Source organism: Enhydra lutris, unplaced genomic scaffold (genome assembly GCF_002288905.1).
Source record: "Enhydra lutris kenyoni isolate GAN:26980312 unplaced genomic scaffold, ASM228890v2 scaffoldscaffold39, whole genome shotgun sequence".
Taxonomy (NCBI): Eukaryota; Metazoa; Chordata; class Mammalia; order Carnivora; family Mustelidae; genus Enhydra; species Enhydra lutris.
Genome location: NW_019154123.1, coordinates 25,334,493 through 25,356,524, shown reverse-complemented (window position 1 = coordinate 25,356,524; position 22,032 = coordinate 25,334,493). Strand labels below are relative to the sequence as shown.

Genomic DNA, 22,032 nt, shown 5'->3' with positions numbered 1-22,032 from the left:
TGTGGGTTTTTCATAGATGGCTTTGATGATATTGAGGTATGTACCCTCTATCTCTACACTTTGAAGAGTTTTGATCAAGAAAGGATGCTGTACTTTGTCAAATGCTTTTTCAGCATCTATTGAGAGTATCATATGGTTCTTGTCCTTTCTTTTATTAATGTATTATATCACATTGATTGATTTGCAGATGTTGAACCAACCTTGCAGCCCTGGAATAAATCCCACTTGGTCGTGGTGAATAATCCTTTTAATATACTGTTGGATCCTATTGTCTAGTATTTTGGTGAGAATTTTCACATTTGTGTTCATCAAGGATATTAGTCTGTAATTCCCTTTTTTGATGGGATCTTTGTCTGGTTTTGGGATCAAGTTAATGCTGGCCTCATAAAATGAGTTTTCCTTCCATTTCTGTTTTTTGGAACAGATTCAGGAGAATAGGAATTAATTCTTCTTTAAATGTTTGGTAGAATTCTCCTGGGAAGCCGTCTGGCCCAGGGCTTTTGTTTGTTTGGAGATTTTTGAGGACTCTTTCAATCTCCTTACTGGTTTTGGGTCTGTTCAGGTTTTCTATTTCTTCCTGGTTCAGTTGTGGTAGTTTATATGTCTCTAGGAGTGCATCCATTTCTTCCAGATTGTCAAATTTGCTGGCGTATAGTTGCTCATAATATGTTCTTATAATTGTTTGTATTTCTTTGGTGTTGATTGTGCTATCTCCTCTTTCATTCATGATTTTATTTATTTGGGTCCGTTCTCTTTTCTTTTTGATAAGTCTGGCCAGGGGTTTATCAATTTATTAATTCTTTCAAAGAACCAGCTCCTAGTTTCGTTGATTTGTTCCATTGTTTTTTTGGTTTTTATTTCATTGCTTTCTGCTCTGATCTTTATTATTTCTCTTCTCCTGCTAGGCTTTCTTTGTTGTTCTTTCTCCAGCTCCTTTAGGTGTAGGGTTAGGTTGTGTATTTGAGACCTTTCTTGTTTCTTGAGAAAGGCTTGTACCGCTATAAATTTTCCTCTCAGGACTGCCTTTGCTGTGTCCCACAGATTTTGAACTGTTGTGTTTTCATTATCATTTGTTTCCATGAATTTTTTTCAATTCTTCCTTAATTTCCTGGTTGACCCATTCATTCTTTAGAAGGATGCTCTTTAGTCTCCATGTATTTGGGTTCTTTCCAAATTTCCACTTGTGATTGAGTTTTAGCTTCAGAGCGTTGTGGTCTGAAAATATCCCGGGAATGATCCCAATCTTTTGATACCGGGTGAGACCTGATTTATAACCCAGGATGTGATCTATTCTGAAGAATGTTCCACGTGCACTAGAGAAGAATGTGTATTCTGTTGCTTTGGGATGGAATGTTCTGAATATATCTGTGATGTCCATCTGGTCCATTGTGTCATTTAAGGCCTTTATTTCCTTGTTGATCTTTTCCTTGGATGACCTATCCATTTCAATGAGGGAAGTGTTATAGTTCCCTACTATTCTTATGTTATTGTCGATGTGTTTCTTTGATTTTGTTATTAATTGGTTTACATAGTTGGCTGCTCCCATGTTAGGGGCATAGATATTTAAAATTGTTAGATCTTCTTGTTGGACAGACCCTTTGAGTATGATATAGTGTCCTTCCTCATCTCTTATTATAGTCTTTGGCTTAAAATCTAGTTGATCTGATATAAGGATTGCCACCCCAGCTGTCTTTTGATGTCCATTAGCATGGTAAATTGTTTTCCACCCCCTCACTTTAAATTTGGAGGTGTCTCTGGGTGTAAAATGAGTTTCTTATAGACAGCATATTGATGGGTCTTATCTTTTTTATCCATTCTTATACCTTGTGTCTTTTGATTGGGGCATTTAGCCCATTTACTTTCAGGGTAACTATTGAGAGATATGAATTTAGTGCCATTGTATTGCCTCTAAGGTGACTATTACTGTATATTGTCTCTTTTCCTTTCTGATCTACTTCTTTTAGGCTCTCTCTTTGCTTAGAGGACCCCTTTCAATATTTCCTGTAGAGCTGGTTTGGTGTTTACAAATTCTTTTAGCTTTTGTTTGTCCTGGAAGCTTTTTATCTCTCCTTCTATTTTCAATGATAGCCAAGTTGGATATAGTATTCTTCGCTGCATGTTTTTCTCATTTAGTTCTCTGAATATATCATGCCTTTCTGGCCTGACAGGTCTCTGTGGATAAGTCTGTTGCCAATCTAATATTTTTACCGTTGTATGTTATAGACTTCTTGTCCCGGGCTGCTTTCAGGATTTTCTCTTTGTCACTAAGACTTGTAAATTTTACTATTAGATGATGGGGTGCGGACCTATTTTTATCGATTTGGAGGGGTGTTCTCTTCACCTCCTGGATTTTGATGCTTGTTCCATGTGCCGTATTAGGGAAATTCTCTACAGTAATTTTCTCCAATATACCTTCTGCTCCCCTCTCTCTTTCTTCTTCTTCTGGAATCCCAGTTATTCTAATGTTGTTTCATCTTATGGTATCATTTATCTCTCGAATTCTCCCCTTGTGGTCCAGTAGTTGTTTGTCTCTCTTTTGCTCAGCTTCTTTATTCTCTGTCATTTGGTCTTCTATATCACTAATTCTCTCTTCTGCCTCATTTATCCTAGCAGTGAGAGCCTCCATTTTTGATTGCACCTCATTAATAGCTTTTTTTATTTCAACTTGGTTAGATTTTAGTTCTTTTATTTCTCCAGAAAGGGCTTATATTTCTCCAGACAGGGTTTCTCTAATATCTTCTGTGCCTTTTTCGAGCCCAGCTAGCACTTTGAGAATCATCATTCTGAACTCTAGATCTGACTTATTACCAATGTCCATATTGATTAGGTCCCTATACTTCAGTATTGCCTCTTGTTCTTTTTTTTGTGGTGAGTTTTTCCTCCTTGTCATTTCATCCAGATAAGAGTATATGAAGGAGAGCATAAAATATTAAAAGGGTGGCAAAGACCTCAGGAAAATGTGCTTTAACCAGTTGGAAGAGATCCCAAATTGTGGGGGGAAGGAAGAGAGTAAAAAGAAGTTCAGAAGAAAAAAATTTTTAAAAAGGAAAAAATATAAAAAAGAAAATATATATATTAGACTGGTGAATAGAACAGAGTCACCCACTTAATTTTGGGAGTATTTTGGTCTCTTAGAAGAAACTACCTCTCAAAGTTTTAAAGAATGAAAAACATATATGTGTGTGTGTGTGTGTGTGTGTGTGTGTATACATATGTATATATATACATATATACCCTTATTTTGTGTGTATATACACAAAATAAAGGTAAACATGATGAAGGGATGGAATATGACTGTAAAGATGAAAATTTTTTAAAAAAATCTCTAAAAAAGGAGTTGATAAGTTGGTTGGGAGAATAAAGAAAAAGAAAGTAGAGAGAATTTGCTCAGGGTGTAGACTAGAACGAAGCCCTGTGCTAGATTTAGAGTATATTTTGATCTATTAGAAGAAGTTGTATCCCAGATTTTTTTAGAAGAAAAAACCCTATGTGTATACAAAATATAAAGTTAGATACAATGAAGGATAAAATATGACTAAATAATGAAGGTTCAGAAAAGATTTATGAAAGATATTGTTAAGATAAACTAGTTTAAAAATGTTAAAAGAGGAAAAGAGTAAAAGTTAAAAAAATTTTAGAATAAGAAAAAAATAAAATTAAAAAAATTAATTAACTTTGCAAGACTAAAGAATCATGGGGAGAAAGCCATGAATTCCGTGCTTTGCTTTCTCCTCCTCTGGAATTCTGCTGTTCTCCTCGGTAAGTGAACTTGGTCTTGGCTTGATTTCTTCCACATCTTCTGGGGGAGGGGCCTGTTGTAGTGATTCTCAAGTGTCTTTGCCTGAGGCGGAATTGCACCACCCTTACCAGGGGCCGGGCTAAGTGATCCGTGTGGGCTCGCTTTTGGGAGCTTTTGTTCCCTGAACACTTTCCATAGAGTTCTGGAGGACGAGAATGAAAATGGCGGCCTCCCAATCCCCGGCCCGGAAGAGCCAAGAGCTCAGGGCCCCAGTCCTCAGTGCGCCCTAAGAGAAAAGCGCTCAATCACTCCCGTCTCTCTGGCCTCTGGTTGTATTCCAAGTTCACGCAGCCTGTGACTAAGTGTCTGTGGCAACACAGCCCCACCTGGAGTCTCCAAACCCAGCAGATCCCTGCCACTCTTCTGGTGGGGGGGTTCTCCCCAGCTTTTGTGGGGTCCCTGCTCACAGAGCAGTGGTCTGACTGTGCCACGGATTACGGTTCAAGGTAATCCCAAATTGAGAGTTCACTCCCCGGCTCTGTCTCTATAGCCAGCTTCCCTGCTCTAATACCTGTGAGCTCTAGGACACTCAGACACCCCTGAACCTTCTGTGACCCCGTGGGACCTGACACCACACTGTCCCCACCTGGGCTTCACCCTAGCTTAGCCTCTGGAGCGATGTCCCTCAGTGAATCAGACTTTTAAAAGTTCTGATTTTGTGCTCTGTTGCTCGGCTGCTTGCTGGGAGCCGGCCCCTCCCGCCGGGGTCTATCTTCCCGTCACTTTGGATTCACTTCTCCACCGTTCCTACCTTTCAGAATGTGGTTGATTTTCTGTTTCTAGAATTGCCACTCTTCTTCTCTTCTCTTGGATTTGTAGGTGTTTGGAATCCTTAATTTATTTTATAACCGAAAGTTTGAGCTTCTTCATCCCCTCTATCTGTTTGACTCGTCTCAATTTTTTAGTTTCATTTTGCTATTCTTTCTGGGCAAATTCCCTTGCTTTGTCTTCCAGCTTGCTGATGCATTCTTCTACTTCATCCAGTCTGCTTTTGAACCCTTCCAGTTTATTTTTCAAAGTTCTGTTTGGTACTTTCGTAAATTTTCTATATCTTTGTTTAAGTTCTCATTGTGTTCAACCAGTTTTCTACTGAGTTTACTGAGCATCTATATGATAATTTCTTTGAACTTTTTAAATCAGGCTGATTGCTTATCTCTGATTCATTTGGTTCTTTTTCTGAGATTTTTGTCATGTTCTTTTCTTTGGAACATATTACTCTGTCTCATCTTGCCTAACTCTTTGTGTTTGTTTCTCTGGATGAGGTAAGTCAGCTACCTCTCCCAGTCTTGAATGAGTGATCTTATGGTACTGTTTGGCCCAGAAATACAGTCTCTCAGTCATCAAAACCAGGTGCTCAAGGGGTGTCTCCTTTGTGGGCTGTGCGTGCCCTCCTGCTGTGCCAGGGCCTGGGGCTGTGGTTAGTGGGCTACTCTGACACTTGGTTGGGCTGCAGGTATCTGCAGCTACTGCAGGGTGTCTGTGGGCTGGGTGCTCTGCAGGGTATTCCCACTGTTACTAGAATTTTAGAGGAATTCCAAAATGGTGCCCACCAGCACCCACATTAGTAAGGTAGACTTGAATTGCAAAAATTGCTCCCACTGGTGTCAGTTTCCAGAGAGAGTCCCTGCTGTTTCCTGCCTCTTCAGGCAGATGCTTTTAAGGTTAGCAAATGATTCTCCTTAATCTGTGCTCTATGTACGCTTCAAGTTGATGTTTTACACTGGTTTCTGGGATGAGTGAGTCTGTGTATGGGCCCTTTAAGATCAGGTTTTCTGTTTCCTGCAGCTTTATAGACCTTGTAAAGGTGGTTCGTATTGATTTTCAGAACCTAGTGTTTTGGGGGCTCGTCTCTCCTGTGCAGGATCTAAGGATTTGGGTGCCAGACATAGAACTCAGGTACCTTTGATCCTCTGGGAAAAATCTATACTTTTGATGCCCCTCCCAATTGTGACCCACCATAGCTGGGTTTGTTTTATTCCCTAGCCAGTCTGTGTTTCTGCCCCTCTTTCCCATCCTGCTGCTATCTTTTTATTCTTTGTTGTGAAGGCTCCTGTTCATTGACCTTTCAGGTCCCTTTTAGGAAGGATTATTCTACAATTAGCTGTAGATTTGTATCCACAGAGGAGGTGAGTTCAGGTCTTGCTACACCACCATCTCGAACCCAGCTCCTTAGATTCTATCTTTACCGAAACCACCACCTGGGTTAAAGCAATGCCATATACAGGATGGATTAGAAGATAATTTACAATAACCTAATTAGCCACTTGGATGACCACTGAGAAGGAAAGGAGGTAGCAGTCTCATCCAAGGCACTGGAAATGAAAACAGGGAAGACTGATGCCAGAAGTATTGGTAGGACTTAGAAACTAGTAGGACTTGTAGGTCAGGGAACAAGAGAACAGCTGAACTTGGGAGACTGGGAGGTTGATGATCAAAAAGCATAGCAAGTATGAGGGAAGGAAAGGGGAGTTTCTTGAAGAGGCATGCCATGTTTGAGGTGCTGCTAGTACACCTAGATGGAGATGTCCAAAGCCAGTTTGCAGTGTGGGCCTGGAGCATGAAGAAATCTAGGGTCACATATTGGACTGGGAAAATGCCTGTAATGAGGTCACCAAGTGAGACAAGATGGAGTCTCACTGTGAGCTTTGTAGGTTGAATGAATATCTGCATTGAAGGGCCTGCCCGGTAAGAAGAGCCAACAAAGGCTCTTCTGACTCTGTGTTTTGTAGTCTGTGACCGTTCTGTTCTGTAGAATATGGGCCATGGAAGAGGGATACCTATTGCTCTTAGAAGTTTATGATTGTAAAAGAGATTCATGACGTCTGGTAGACTACTGGGTAAGATTTATTTCTTAGGAAATCTTCCACAGATTCACAAACTAAAAAGGAACAACAAAAATAAATAAGAATGTACATTTTGTTAAATAACCAAGTTTAAAAATGAAATGTGTGTTTTTTAAGTCTAATACTGAAAAGTTTATAGGAACTATATGTTGTTATTGATCTTTACTAATTCTTCCCCCCCCACCTTTTTTTCTCTAGATTTTACATTGTGCAGTAGGTAAGTATGGAATTTTCCCCCTACTATATACAGTAGGCTCTGCTTTTTTAAAAAGTCATAAATAATAGGTCAATTTGATTATGACTGAATATTGAAAAAACAAAGCTATTTAATCATTGTATATAAAATTGTTTACATTGGCATGGCTTTTGGTTTCTTAAATGACAGGTACTACTAGGTGTTATCGTTGAACAATTTATTAAATGTCACAGGTGTTTCATTCTGTCAATGTAAAGAGGCCCCTCTCACCTTGTTATAAGGATGACAGAAGCACTAGCATATTCTTTAAAATGTGGCTTGGGGTCCTTGTTCTGGGCTATGTGGAAAGCCCTCTCTGTGATCACTTAAATATTATATGCTCTTTTCTTATGTTTAAAATGGAGTACTACATATATTGCCATTTCCCAAATGAATACTGAATGAAGGTAAGAGGGATTGGAAAAATCTAAGTATAAAGAGTTATATAAACGTTAGGAATTTCTACAAAAAGCAAATAAGTGTGTTTTCTTTGGGAGGGGAAGAGGTGGGTCATCAAATTCTGCTTCAGAACTGAGGTACAGCTTCCTTGTCTGGGGTGGGCTAAACCCTTCTAATCAAATAGAAATCAGTTCCTGAAATTTGACAGATTTTGTAGAATAAGCCCATGGTGGTTTCTGTGAGTTTAGACTTGTCTCTGAAAGGGAGGATTTGCAGTTGACCTCAGGAAGCACCGAATGTCTGAAAACTCCAGAACCATGTTTGATTCTTTCGACTTAATTCACAAATTAAGTGGGTACTTACTATATTCAGGGCACAGCGCTTGGCACTGTGGAGTTTAGAGATGAGGAGGCTTGGTTCAGAAGGACACATAGGTGGACACGCAGCAAACTACCCCCTGTAGGTCTTGCAGGGTCACTCTGATACCTGGTTCCATTAATTTTAAGGAAGACAAAGCATCTTCATTGTAAACAGCTGCACCTCGGCTTATTTCCTGCTAGGAAGAAGGTCTATAGTCAGGGGTTTCTCATGATTTGCGGAATTTTGTGTGCTTGTATCTATATTTATTTGAGGGGTGGCTGGGTAGAATATGTAGCTTTCATTAGGTTCCCACAGGAGTATGTGATCCCCAAAAGGCTAAGAAGCATTGCTTTAGAACCTTTGAGCAAGAGATTTGAAAAGGGCTTGGGATTTCATCTGCCACACGGTCTGTTTTCTCAGAGGTTATGGAACCTGGGCTGTGTCACATAACCAGTAAAGTGGTTTTAGCTGATGTATCATTTCACACACGTTTCCTTTTTAATCCTTTATCTGCAATTTTGAGATGAACAGTTTTGTCCCTTCTTAGATGGTTAAATAAATTTTAAGCATAAGCTTGCAGATTAAGGGGTACATTTGGCCAGAGAGAGTCCTAGAACCATTTCAGGCCTTTTCCATGTGATTAAACCTTGTGCTCCATTCTCCCCATTCTCCTAACCTTCAGCTGTCTGTAGATGCATGTTTTCTGAGCATGTGTGCTACATTTTAATTCATGTTTTATTATATTTTAGTGCCCCAATTTCCTTTTTCTTAGAATGTATTTTCATACCTCTTTATAAAATTTCTGCCCCTAGAAATAAAGTTTCTGACCAGTCTATGTATTCATTCATATCAGGAACATTACCGAATGCCTGGCAGGTTGGTGCCAGACACGGGGTTGGACAATGAGAGTAGAAAGGTGAGCAGGCACAAGCTTGGGTTTAGGAAAGCCCCAGTCAGATGGGCCCCCTTCTGAGCTCCTCTGGACAGATGCGCTCCAGATTGGTGTTCATGCCACACTCTGCTCTGACAGTTTGTGGACAAGTGTCCCCAGGACCTAGCATGGTGCCTGGACACATAGTGGATACTTAAAAATTCCTTTTTAATTCCTCAAGGACCTTGCTCTGTCAGTGATTCTCTCTCCCGCATCATCACTCTCTGTCATCCACCTTTTCCTTCTCACAAAATGCTCAGGGTACGCCATCCTAAAAATAATTTGTAACCTAATCTTTGACCCTACATTCCTCTCTTACCACTACTTAATTCCTCTCTATCCCTTTTACCAGATTTGCGGTGGACGCTTTCCACTTCCTCACTCCCGTTAATACCTTAGACCAGCAGTTGTATCTCCTTGTCCTAGTAAAAGTGCCCTTTGGTCTAAAATCAGCAACAGTTTCTGCTAAATTCTGAGGATGTTTGGAACTTACTGAACTTCTCGACTACATGGGCACTACTGATGACTCCCTCCATTAGGTCCTGCTCCTTCAGTTTCCATTACACTGAGCTGTTGTGGCTCTTCTTGTACTTTATGGTTCTCTTCTTTCTTTGGGGGCTTTTCTTTCTCTCCTTGACTCTTCACTGTGGGTTTTCCGAGAGCCTGGCCTAACTCTTTGCTCTTCTGACTGAATATGCCCTCTGTGGGTGATCTCTTCTCTTCCCATGCTGTGAGATACTTGTGACACCCCCTTCTTTTAGCTCCAAGCCTCCTCTGCACCCTAGACTCCGGATCATCCCTTTGCCTGCTGGCTGTCTACTTCCAAACACACACTTCCTCCTCCATATAAGTCAGATTCTCAGGCTTGTTCTGCCTCCCTAACTCTCTTTGTCAGGGGCACCACCAGGCACCGGCCTTTAGTCACCCAACCTAGACCTAGAGCTCACTGACCACTCTTCCTCCCCTCACACCCTTACTCCCGTAGCCAGGTGGTCATCACATTTTATCATTTCTGTTTCCTGCATCTGTTTGAGATTGTCCAGTTTTTTTCATTGCTATTCAGGGCCTCAGTGTGCCTCATCTAGGCTCCCTTATGGGTCTCCCTGAACTTCTAGTCTTTTAATATTATCAGCGATAATAAGAGCTCCCCTTTATGGAGCATTTACTGTGTTCCAGTGCTTTATATTCGTTACCTCATTTACCCCCCCCCCCATTTTACAGGTGACAAGACTAAAGCTTAGAGGTTTAATTTTTTTTTTTAAGATTTTATTTATTTATTTGCGAGAGAGAACACAAGCAAAAGCAGTGGGGAGAGGGAGAAGGAGAAGCATACTCCCCAGTGAGCTCAATCCCAGGACCCTGAGATCACAACCTGAGCTGAAGGCAGATGCTTAACCAATTGAGCCACCCAGGCACCCCCTTAGAAGGTTTTGTATCTTGCCAAAGTTCACAGTTAATAAGCTGTAGAGCCAGGAGTTGAACCTTGGGCTGTGTGACTCTAAGCCCATACTTCACATAGCCCGTGAGGGATTTAATTTAGTTAAAGGATAATTCTTTTTTTTTTTTTCTTTTAAAGATTTTACTTATTCATTTGACAGAGAGAGAGATGACAAGTAGGCAAGGAGGCAGGCAGAGAGAGAGGGGGAAAAAGGCTCCCTGCGGAGTAGAAAGCTTGATGTGGAGCTCGATCCCAGGACCCTGAGATAATGTGAGCCGAAGGCAGAGGCTTAACCCACTGAGCCACCCAGGTGCCCCTAAAGGATAATTCTGAGCTTGTTTCCCTGCTTAAAACCCTTCACTCATTTCAATTTCTTCATGATTTGGACCCTGCCCGCCTCCCCAGCCTTACCTGTGCCTTGCCTCTCACTCCGTGCTTCAACCACCCGGACCTTTTTGCAAGTCTCGCCTGTTACCGTACTATTGCCCTACTTCCTGCCTCTAGTCCATGCCAGGCTCTGCTCTCTGTCTGGGATGAGCAGCCCACCCTCTTCGGCTGGCAACTCTTCACCATTCTTCCTCCAGTAAACTTCCTGCCACACGCTGGCTAGATTAAGTACCATTCCTCATCTTTCTGTAATATCCTGTATCTCCCTGTTGTTATACTTTCTGTCATGTATTATGGTCTGTCACTGTACCTGTGTCCCCCACCAACATCACTGAATTTTTTGAGAAATGAGAACTATTTCTTATTGATTTCTGTATCCCAGAATCTAGCAATACAGGATGCCTACTGGGAGCTCAGTGAACATTTGATCATAATCTTACCAAATCCTGGTGACATTTTCCAACACTTGTTTCAAAGTGCTTTCAGTTCTTTTAAAAAATAAGAATGGGGCGCCTGGGTGGCTCAGTCATTAAGCATCTGCCTTCGGCTCAGATCATAATCCCAGGGTGCTAGGATCGAGCCCCGCATTGGGCTCCCTGCCCAGAGGGGAGCCTGTTTCTCCCTCTCCTCGCCCAGCTTGTGTTCCCTCTCTCGGTGTCTCTGTCAAATAAATAATTAAAATCTTAAACAAAACAAAACAAAAAACTTGTTTTGGAGCCCGATTTTACAGACTGTTTAGTTTATGCACTATAGGTGAAAAGTCTGGACCTTCGTCAGACCTGGTTAATTATTAGTGGTGTGACTTCAGGAAGTGACTCAGTTGCTCTGCACCTTGTTTCTTCATCGACTAGAGGGGGATGGTGCCCACCTCATAGGGTCATTGTGCAAATGAAAGGGACATGCATGAGAAATACTTAGCATAGTGCCTAAAACATGGCAATGCTGAAAACTGCCCCCCCAAAATGGGATCTGTGATTATTAACTAAAGCAACATTGAGTTACTGTCCATAATGTGATATTTAATATTTATATAAGCATAACTTTTCCATATTCTTAGTTTTCTTAAATTAAAATTTCTATGTAAGTGAGTGCTTCAGGACCACTTATTCCTAGTATAAGTTAGAGCTGCTTCTAGTTCATAGTTGTGACAATGCAACTGGGTAAACATAGCTTCCAGAAACAATAAGTAAAAATTCTGTCTGAGGGGCTCATTTCTGTGAAAAGTCAAGCCTTCTGTCCATGCAAAAGGTTTCCCATGCCCCAATTATTTCAGAGTTGGTGGTTTGTTCTCCATTGGTAATGTAGAGACAAGAGTTCTTTTTTGGGGTTGGGGGGGTGGTTTTGAACATGTATTGGGGATATATTCTTTTTTTAAGTAGGATATAATTGATATCTAACACTGTATTTGTTTTAGATGTACAACATAATGATTTGATAAATGTATACATTGCCAAACGATGACCGCAATAAATTTAGTTCATGCCCATAACCTCACATAGTTATAAGCTCTTTTTCTTGTGATGAGAACTTTTAAGATGACTCTCTTAGTAATTTTCAAATGTAAAATACAGTACTAACTATAGTTACCATGGTATACATTACTTTTCCAGGACTTACTTATCTTCTGACTGGAAGTTTGCGTCTCTTGACCGCCTTCACCCATTTCCTCCACCCCCACCCTCTGGCCACCACCAGTCTGTCCTCTATCTGTGGGTTTGGTTTGGGGTTTCTTTTTTTCAGATTCCATATATGAGTGAGATAATGCAGTATTTGCTTTTCTCTGAGACAAGTATTTCTTAAATGTTGTGGTTGCAGCCCTCAACCCAAGGTCTGTAGTGCTTTATGTTTATGCAACATTTTTCTTTTTGGAAATGAGAAATTAAAAACAACAACAACAACGACAAAAAACCACTTGAGACCTGTCTTTTATAAGGCCATAGAGAATAGTTCTGGTTTCTTTATTCATGTGGGCCAGTTTGTGCTGAAGGAAGTCATTACCTGTTTTCCAATGTTGTGCTTCAGATTAGATTTGGAAGAGGTATATGGGACATGGGGTGGGCTCTCAGCTAACTCTGGCGGGTGCTTCTCCTTTTTTGTTGGGATGGAAAGTAGAGGTAGAGGAACTGGAGCTGAAGATACTCTTGGTGAGACATGGTGCACTGGTTTTAACCTTCATGTCAGAAATTATACTTTCAATATCAATAACTTTGGAAGTTGTCTTCTGATTGAAAAGTGTAAAACAAACTCAGTCATAGCCCAGAGGGTATTATGTCTAATGTTGAGTATTAGCACTTTGATAACCTCAACAGACAAAGACAGAGCCTTTTTACTAAGATATTCTGGATCTGTGATTTCAAATATTTACTGTATGGGACAGCTTGCACTCCTCTCTCAAACTAATGACACTTTTTCTTTTATTTACTTATTTTTAAAAAGTGAATTTTAAGAAATTTGCAATTGTATTAATATTAGTAGGTAGGATGTGGCTTCACACCTGACTTTATTAGGTAACAAATGGTGCCAGGGAGGAAAAGGAGCAGCTACTGGGGAGATGAGCACCAAAGACCACATCTCCTATTAGAAATCTTTTCCCTTCCACCAATTAGAGTGAATTAAATCCTCATTAAACTATAACACTTCTACCCCCCCTCCCCACTTTGAAAGGGTCAAACTTTTAGCGGTTACTTACAGTGCAGTATAGTGAGGGGGAACTGTCACCACATATTATTAAAACCAGACCCAGAACCCTCCATATTATTATAGTGGAAGAGAATTTTGGAAAGAAAGCATCCTGGAGGGGAAGGATAATTCCTCCGGATTCGCATACCTGGAATTTCCTTTCCATCCCTATACCTGCCCAGTCCACAGGGGTATGGCTGTGAATTAAAACTGCTTTCTTTGGTTCCACTTAGGTTAGTTGACATTTTTTTTTTAAGATTTTATTTATTTATTTGGCAGACAGAGATCACAAGTAGGCAGAGGCAGGCAGAGAGAGGAAGAGAAGCAGGCCTCCTGCTGAGCAGAGAGCCCGATGTGGGGCTCGATCCCAGGACCCTGGGATCATGACCTGAGCGGAAAGCAGAGGCTTTAACCCACTGAGCCACCCAGACACCCCTAGTTGACTTTTTTTTTTTTTTAAGATTTTATTTCTTTATTTGACAGAGAGAGATCACAAGGAGGCAGAGAGTCAGGCAGAGAGAGAGAGGAGGAAGCAGGCTCCCTGCCAAGCAGAGAGCCCAATGTGGGACTCAATCCCAGGAGCCTGAGATCATGACCTGAGCCGAAGGCAGAGGCTTAACCCCCTGAGCCACCCAGGCACCCCCTAGTTGACATTTTTTAAATGAACTTCACCAAATAGCGAAGAAGAAAAGAAAGGGAATGCGTATCAAAATACAGACAGTATAAAAATACCCAGATCCCCAAAGTACAAACTCTAGATCCTGTCATCTACCTCCCCTTTTGTTACTGGGAGGTGACACAGTCACACAGTTGCTGTCTTCTACCCTGTTCTTTGTGTGCTCAACCTTGGGAACCCCCCACCCCTCTCCAGCCCATTTTTCTGATGCCCTCACAAAAGTGAATAAAAATATTTCAGAATTAGATTCAGGTTCAGATTCACTAAACTGCCTGAAGGCATGTTTCATGGTGGCAGTAACAAAGGGGAGAAGGAGCCCTTTAGAGGTGGGGAAAATGGACTTAACCTTTCCCAGCAGGCTATCCTGTCTCCCCTGCCTGGAGGCTTCTAAGGCACCCCCCCCTGGAGAGTTCTGTGGAGCAGCAGGAGGGTTAGAGACCGGGATAGGAGGTTGCCAAAGTCAACCCTCACATCTTCACAATTCTGCCTTTGTCACTTGTTAGGTACAGTCATTTCTCAATGTCCTGACATCCAGAGCCTATATGAAGACCATATGGCCATGGTCAAACCATAATCTTTCCCACATCAGTCAAGCCCTACACACCAGCCTAGCTTGGTCTCCTTCTGCCTTGGCTCTTCATTCATTCTGTTGCCTCCTGATCAAATTTTGCCTCGTCCCCTCCAGAGAGGAAGTGAAGGAAGGACAGATAGTTTTAGCACCTGCAACTTCTACTCCTGGTGCCCAAAGCTAAAACACTTGTTCTCTGAATAAACTTTGTGTTTTCACACCTCCATAATTTTGTACGTGCAGTCTCTGCCTGGAACACCCAGCTCCGTCTGTTGTTCCTTGCTCCGTGTGAATGTACCGAGATGAAGGGAAAGGAGAAATAGAGCGTGTTCATTAGGAGACCAAAGTGCCTGAGCAGGGCAGGTGGGAGACTTAATCCAGAGCTCACGTGCACTGCCTGGCATGTGGCCAGCACTCAGTGAGCTGTAGCAGCTCCTGCCTTGATGATCGGTAGGCAAAACTTGATCTCTGAGGGCTTCTGTGCCCCGTCAGGGTTCAGAAGGGAAAGCCATGAAGAGAGCCCTGATTGGGGAATTTTACCCTCTGCCATCCTTGTAGGAACAACTAGGGGTTAGGTTTGAATAGAAACCTGTTTCTGAGATATTTAAAGTATCTTCTCTGGAAGATAATATTGTAGCATCCGGTCCTTCAGGAACCAGGCTAAGGCAAACCAGGCCTACTGGAAACTCTACTAGTTTTGTGGCAAGTCGGGTGTCCTCTCTTTAGATTTTAGTTTTCACATCTGAAAACTAGGGGTTGAACTAGGTAACAGATTATTTCTAACATTCCCTGTAACTTGATGTTCTGACATTCCATGAAACTAATGTAGCTTCAGAGATGAATTTCAGTTATCTGAGTAGTGATAGAAAAGAAGGGTAGGCTAGATCTTTCAATGTACCTATGTATTAGTATTAGGAAACTATTTCAACAGTACTGTTTCAAGCACTGTAGTTTCAGGAATTTTTCCGCTCGATGCATTTTGAAAGCCACATCTTGAAGCAGAATTGAAATAGGAGATGAGCACACACATTTTCTATGGTATGCATTTACCCATAGTTATCACTAGATGGTACCCTTGTATCAGTAAGGAGATTTTTCTCTTGGCAGATCTTCTGGAGGACTTCTAATAAAAATAGATAGTAATGAATCAATAGCTAAAACTGAGGAATGATCAAGTACCAGAAAAAAAGAGAAATGGATGTTTTTCTGGATATCAGAGGTAATGAAAAACTGGAACTTTCTTCATTACCCTGAAGGAAATTATCATATAAATATATTTTTTTAAGGCACCATAGTATCTTTTTTTTTTTTTTAAGATTTTATTCATTTACTCGACGGAGAGAGATCACAAGTAGACGGAGAGGCAGGCAGAGAGAGAGAGAGAGAGAGAGAGAGGGAAGCAGGCTCCCTGCTGAGCAAAGAGTCCGATGCGGGATTCGATCCCAGGACCCTGAGATCATGACCTGAGCCGAAGGCAGCAGCTCAACCCACTGAGCCACCCAGGCGCCCCCCATACTATCTTTAAAATTAAAAATAAACTTAATTTGCTTCATTAAAAGCCAGGCTAAAAGAAGAATTTTTTTCTCAGAAGTTCTTTGGTGAGATGGCTTGAGACAGTCTAAAGTCGATAAACCTTTCATTTATGTTCTTAGCTTCAAAAGCAAGTTTAGTTCAAGGAAGCTGGAAACACCATCTAGTGACTGAGTTGAGTAAATTCCATTGAGCCAAAAGGGGAAAGTTTGAGTTCTCTTTAGCAAAAGAATTATTTGATTTATGACTCTGTGGCAGGAGTTGAATGGCTAAATAAATAATGATAAATGGAGCAAGAATACTTAGGAATATTTGTATGAAAGTGGTATGTCTTTTTTTTATAGCTCTGTACAGCTTTCCTGAGAGAGGATTGTTTTCTTCTCCATTCATGGCAAATGTCTTTCCAGTAATTTTTTTCTGTCAATAATAGTTTCTATCTCACTATGTTCTTTTAACAATCTGCATTTAAGATTTATCCATGTCTTTGTATGGCTTAATAGCTCATTCCTTTTGATCTCTGAATAGTATTCCGTTGTATGGATGTACAGGTTTGTTTATCCATTCATTTATTGAAGGACATCTTGGTTGCTTCCAATTTGGGATGATTATGAATAAAGATGTTGTAAATATTCATGTGCTGGTTTCATGTACACACAAAAAAATAATTTTTGCGTTTTCAAATCAGTAGATTGTGTCATAGGACTGTGTTTAACTCTGTAGGAATCTGCCAAATTGTCTTCCAGAATGGCAGTGCCACTTAACATTCCCATCAGTAATGAAAGTGCCCATTGCTCTGCATCATTGCCAGCAATTAGTATTGTTTTATTAGTAGGGTTTTAGCTATTCCAATATGTATGTAATGGTATCTTTTGTTTTAATATTCATTTCTTGAATGACAGATGATATTGCATATCTTTTCGTATTATTTACAATCTATGTGTGTTTTTTGATGAGGTATCTATTCAGATCTTTTGCCCATTTTGTAATTGGGTCATCTGTTTTCTTGTTGAGATTTAAGAACTCTTACTATAGGGGTGCCTGGGTGGCTCAGTTAAGTGTCTGCCTTCAGCTCAGGTCATGATCCTCTGGTCCTGGGATGTCAGGCTCTCCACTCAGCAGGGAGCCTGCTCCTCCCTCTCCCTTTGCTGGCTGCTCTGCCTGCTAGTGCTCTGTCAGTCAAGTGAATAAATAAAATCTTAAAAAAAAAAAAAGCATTATTATATTTTGGGTACATATGTAGATATATATTTAGCAAATATTTTCTCCCAGTCTGTGACTTTTTTCTTCATTCTCTTAATAGAGTCTTTCACAAAGCACAAGTTTTTAATTCTATTTATTTATTTATTAAATTTTAAATATTTGTATGTATTTATTCGACTGAGAGAAAGAGAGAGAGTGAGGAGGGGGAATGGTAGGCGAAGGGAGAGGGAGAGGCAGGCTCTCCACTGAGCAGAGAGCCCAATGTGGGGGCCGAACCCATGACTCCAGGACCATGACCTGAGCTGAAGGCAGATGCTAACCAACTGAGCCACCCAGGCACTCCACAAGTTTTTAATTTTAATAAAGTCTAGTTTAACTACTGTTGTGTTTTCATAGATCTTGCCTTTGATGTTGTATCTAAAAATTCATCACCAAACCCAAGTTCATGTAGGTTTTCTTCGAGACATTTTATAGTTTTGCATTTTACAGATAGGTCTGTGATCTGTTTTGAGTTAATTTTTGTAAAAGACACCTAGTCTATGTCCAGGTTCTTTTTTTTTTTTTTTTTTTTGCATATGGATGTGCAGTTGTTTTAGTACTACTTGTTAAAAAGATTATCCTTGCTCCATTGAATTATCTTTGTGCTCTTGTCAAATATTAGTTGATTGTATTTGTATTGGTCTATTTCTGGGCTCTCTGTTGTATTCTCTTGATCTGCGTCTTATTATTTTGTCTATAGCACACTGTCTTGATTATAGTAAATCTTGAAATTCAGTAGTATAATTCCGCCAGCTTTGTTCTTTCTTCAGTATTGTATGGGTCTTTTACTTTTCTATGTAAACTTTAGAATCAGTATGTTAATTTCTACAAAATAGATTCCTGAGAATTTGTATGAGATTGTGTTGAATCTGTAGATCAAGTTGGAAAGAACTGATATCTTAAGAATACTGAGTCTTTTGGTTCACAAATAGGGAATACCTCTTCATTTGTTTAGTTTTTCTTTGATTTCTTTCATCATTGTTTTGTAGCTTTCTGCATACAAATTGTTTTGTTAGATTTATACCTAAGTATTTCCTTTTTTTGATGTTATTATAAATGGCCCTTTTAAATTCAAATTACAGTTGTTCACTGCTAGTATGTATGAAAGCAGTGGACTTTCCTATATTAGCCTCGTACCCTGCAATCTCGCTATGTTTTTTTATTTGTTCCAGGAGTGATTTTATAGATTTTTGGGGACTTTTTGCATAGACAGTCATGTCATCTGTGAATGAAAACAATTTTATTTCTTCATTTCCAATCTGTATACTTTACAGGGTTTGTTGGTTTTTCTTAACTGCAGTAGCTAGGACTTCCAGTTTGACATTCATGATGTTCTTTACTTAATAAAAAAATAAAATAAAATAATTGCCAGATCAGTTTTTCTCCACAACCAATTTTGAAGAAATACACTCTTCCTACTTCATATTTACTATCAAGGTGTAAAATTCAGTATTTATACATAAGGTCACTTGGGAATTTTTTCTTTTTAGATCTTCTGTATCCTTATTCTTTGTCTACATGATCTGTTTTGCTCTGAGATTGAGAATATTAAAACCTCTAATTATTAATATGTTTCTGATTTTCCTTCTTTCTCCTATAGCTTCTGCTTTAGCAACTACCTTTGCTAAACTACCTTTGATGCATGTAACTGTTAAATCTTCATTATGAATTGTGACCTTTAGCACTAAAAAATGTCTTCTTTTGCAGCCTTTCTGTATCATTTTGTATTAATCAGAGGTTGAGTCTTGTTTTGTGAGCCGGTCTGAAAATCTCTTTCCTTTGATAAGTTACTGTTATGAGAGATATTTGGACTTACTCTGTCACACTGAAGTTATGATTGCCACATATCTCATGTAATATTTGCTACGTTTACCTACATGATGTGTTTGCTTTGTTTTTGTTCTTTTATTTGCTTTAGTGTTTAGAAGGTTTTGTTGTAATAGTTACCTTTGCATTTATACCTTTTTTTTTTTTTTAAGATTTCTTTATTTGACAGAGAGAGAGAGAGCATATGAGCAGAAGGTAGAGGGAAAGAGAATCTTAAGCGGGCTCCATGCTCAGCACAGAGCCTGATGTGGGGCTCCATCTTATGACCCTGAGATCATGACCTGAGCTGAAATCAAGAGTCATCTGCTTAACTGACTGAGTCACCCAGGTGACCCTGTGTTTATACCTTCTTAAAGGCCCTTCGTTCTCTGTTTTCTTTCTTTTTTTTTTTTTTTTTTTTAAGATTTTATTTATTTGCCGGAAAGACAGAGAGAGAGCACAAGCAGGGGGAGTGGCAGGCAGAGCAGCAGAGGAACAAGCAGGCTCCTTGCTGAGCAAGTAGCCCGGTTAGGGACTAGATCCCATGATCATGACCTGAACTGAAGGCAGCTGCTTAACTGACGTAACTGACTGAGCCACCCACGTGCCCCTCGTTCTCTGTTTTCTTATTTATACTTCTGTGACCTCGTTTCTCAATTTATAAAGCTGTGTCTTGCCCCCTGCCTCTGGCCTCTGTCTTTCCATCTTTCCCACTCCTTTCTTCTCCCAGCTTTTTAAATTACATTATTTTTGCTTTGTCTAAACATGGGATATATATCTATATTTCTTCTGCCTTGTCTTCCCCTTTGTCTTGGTCTTATCTGTTCTTAAATATGCTAAATACTCATTGTCCTGTCACCTTTTAGTTGGAGGAAACTCACCTCTAGCAGTGTCAGGGACTGTGAGGGCTGTCTCAGTTAGCACCCCACTCGTAAGCCAGGAGGCTCGTTTGTGACCAGTGGCTACGAAGAGCACGCAGTGGAGGAACATGGAGCTTGGGAATTTACTGGTTTCATAGTGAGTGGAAGCAGCTTGCTCTTTGCTTTTGAATAGATGCTTCCTTACTCCTCACAGGTACTCCATGCAGACAAGAACGTAAGAAGCGACCTGGGTAGAAAGCCTTCAGAGCCTTTCCTTTTTGGCTTACCCAACAGAAATGTGCAGGAACGCTCAGGGCTGGTGTCAGATTGCCCTTCCCAAAAAGTAGCTTCTCAAGAAAGGCTTGTGGGCACAGTATTCCTCTAGCTTGTACATGCTTAAGACTTTTTCTGTAGCCTTGATATTTGGAGGACCGGTTTAGATGTATAATCACCAGTTCACAATTTTCTTCTCTTGGATTTCTTAAAAATGCTGCTCCATTATTGCCTTGCCTGTATGTTTCTCTTGAGTGGTCTGATGCCAACTAATTATTTTGCTCTTTTAAGTTATTTGGTCTTTTTCCCTGAAAGCCTTAAGAATTTTTTTTCTCACTCTTACTAATGTATAATTGACAAATAAAAATGGTATATGTTTACGGTATATAGTATGAGGGTTTAATATATTCATATACTGTTAAATGATTACTACAATTAAGCTAATTAATCATTTCACATAGTTTTTTTGGTAGCAAAACATTTAAAATCTACTCAGATCTACTTAGAAAATTTCAATTGTACAATATAGTATTATTAACTATAGGCACCATGCTGTACGTTAGTTCTCCAGAACTTATTCATCCTGCATATCTGAAACTTTGTACCTTTTCACCAATATCTCCCCATTTCCCCCATCTCCCCAGCTCTTGGCAACTGTCATTCTATTTTCCGCTTATATGAGTTCAACTCTTTTAGATTCCTCCTATAAGTGACATGATGCCCATTTTCTAATTGTGTACTTGTTTTCTTGGTATTGAATTGTTTGAGTTCCTTATATATTTTGGCTCTTAACCCCTTATCAAATGTATGATTTACAAATATATTGTCTCATTTCATAGGTTGTCTCATCATTCTGTTGATTGTTTCCTTTGTTGTGCAGAAGCTTTTTAGTACAGGTGACAAAATATAGACAAATGGGATTGCATGGAACTAAAAAGTATCCAAAAAATAATTGTCCATATCAATGTGAAGGAGCTTTTTCCCTATGTTTTCTTCTAGTAGCTTTATAGTTTTGGATCTTACATTTGAGTCTTTTTAATTAATTATGAGTTGATTTTTGTGTATAGTGTGAGATAGAGGTCCAGTTTCATTCTTCTGCATGTGGCTATCCAATTTTCTCAACACTGTTACTGAATCCTTTCCCCATTGTGTGTTCTTGGCACCTTTTTCAAAGATCAGTTGACCATATGTATATGGCTTTATTTCTGGACTCACTCACTATTCTGATACTTTGGTCTATGTGTCTATTTATATGACTATACCATGCTGATGTTTTGTTTTTGTTTTCATACCATGATGTTTTGATTACTGTAGCTTTGAAGTACATTTTGAAATAAAAAACTCTAGCTTTGTTCGTTTTACTCAGGATTGCTTTGGCTATTTGGGGTCTTTTTAAGGTTCCTTATAAGTTTTAGAATTTTTTTTTTCTATTTCTGTAAAAAAAAAAAAATGCCATTGGAATTTTGGTAGGAATTGCATTGAATCTTGTAGATAGCTTTGAGTAGTATGGACATTTTAACAGTATTCTTCCAATCCACAGACATAGGATATCTTTCCATTTATTTGTGTCTTTATTTCTTTCATCAGTGTTTTATAATTTTTATAAATTATAGATTTATAATTGTAGATCTTTCATCCCCTTGGTTAAAATTATACCGAGTTTTTTTATGCTATTACAAATGGGATTTTTAAAAAAATTTCTTTTTCAGATAGTTTGTTGTTAGTGTATAGAAATGCAACAGATTGTTGTATGTTGAATTTATATCTTACATCCTTACTAAATTCATTTATTAGTTTTAACAGGTTTTTGGTAGGGTCTCTAAATTTTTTTTTTATATATAAGACCATGTCGTTTGCAAACATAGACCATTTTGCTTCTTCCTTTCTGACTTGGATGCCTTTTATTTTTTTTCTTTCCTAATTGCTCTGGCTTTTCCTAGTACTCTAGTAAATAGAAGTGGTAAGAAGGGGCATCTTTGTCTTCTTCCTCATATTAGAGGAAAAGCTTT

At 39.5% G+C, this 22,032-nt stretch overlaps 1 protein-coding gene across 2 annotated transcripts in view; it reads left to right on the top strand.

Annotated features, from left to right (window-relative positions):
• The window catches only part of LOC111155146 (3-hydroxyacyl-CoA dehydratase 2), a 128,221-nt gene that overhangs the window by 29,229 nt on the left and 76,960 nt on the right, over window positions 1-22,032 (top strand). For both annotated transcript variants that reach the window (XM_022515221.1, XM_022515220.1), the window contains one exon: window positions 6,841-6,859. In XM_022515221.1, coding sequence (XP_022370929.1) covers window positions 6,841-6,859 — 19 coding nt within the window. The remainder of the gene's footprint in view (window positions 1-6,840; window positions 6,860-22,032) is intronic.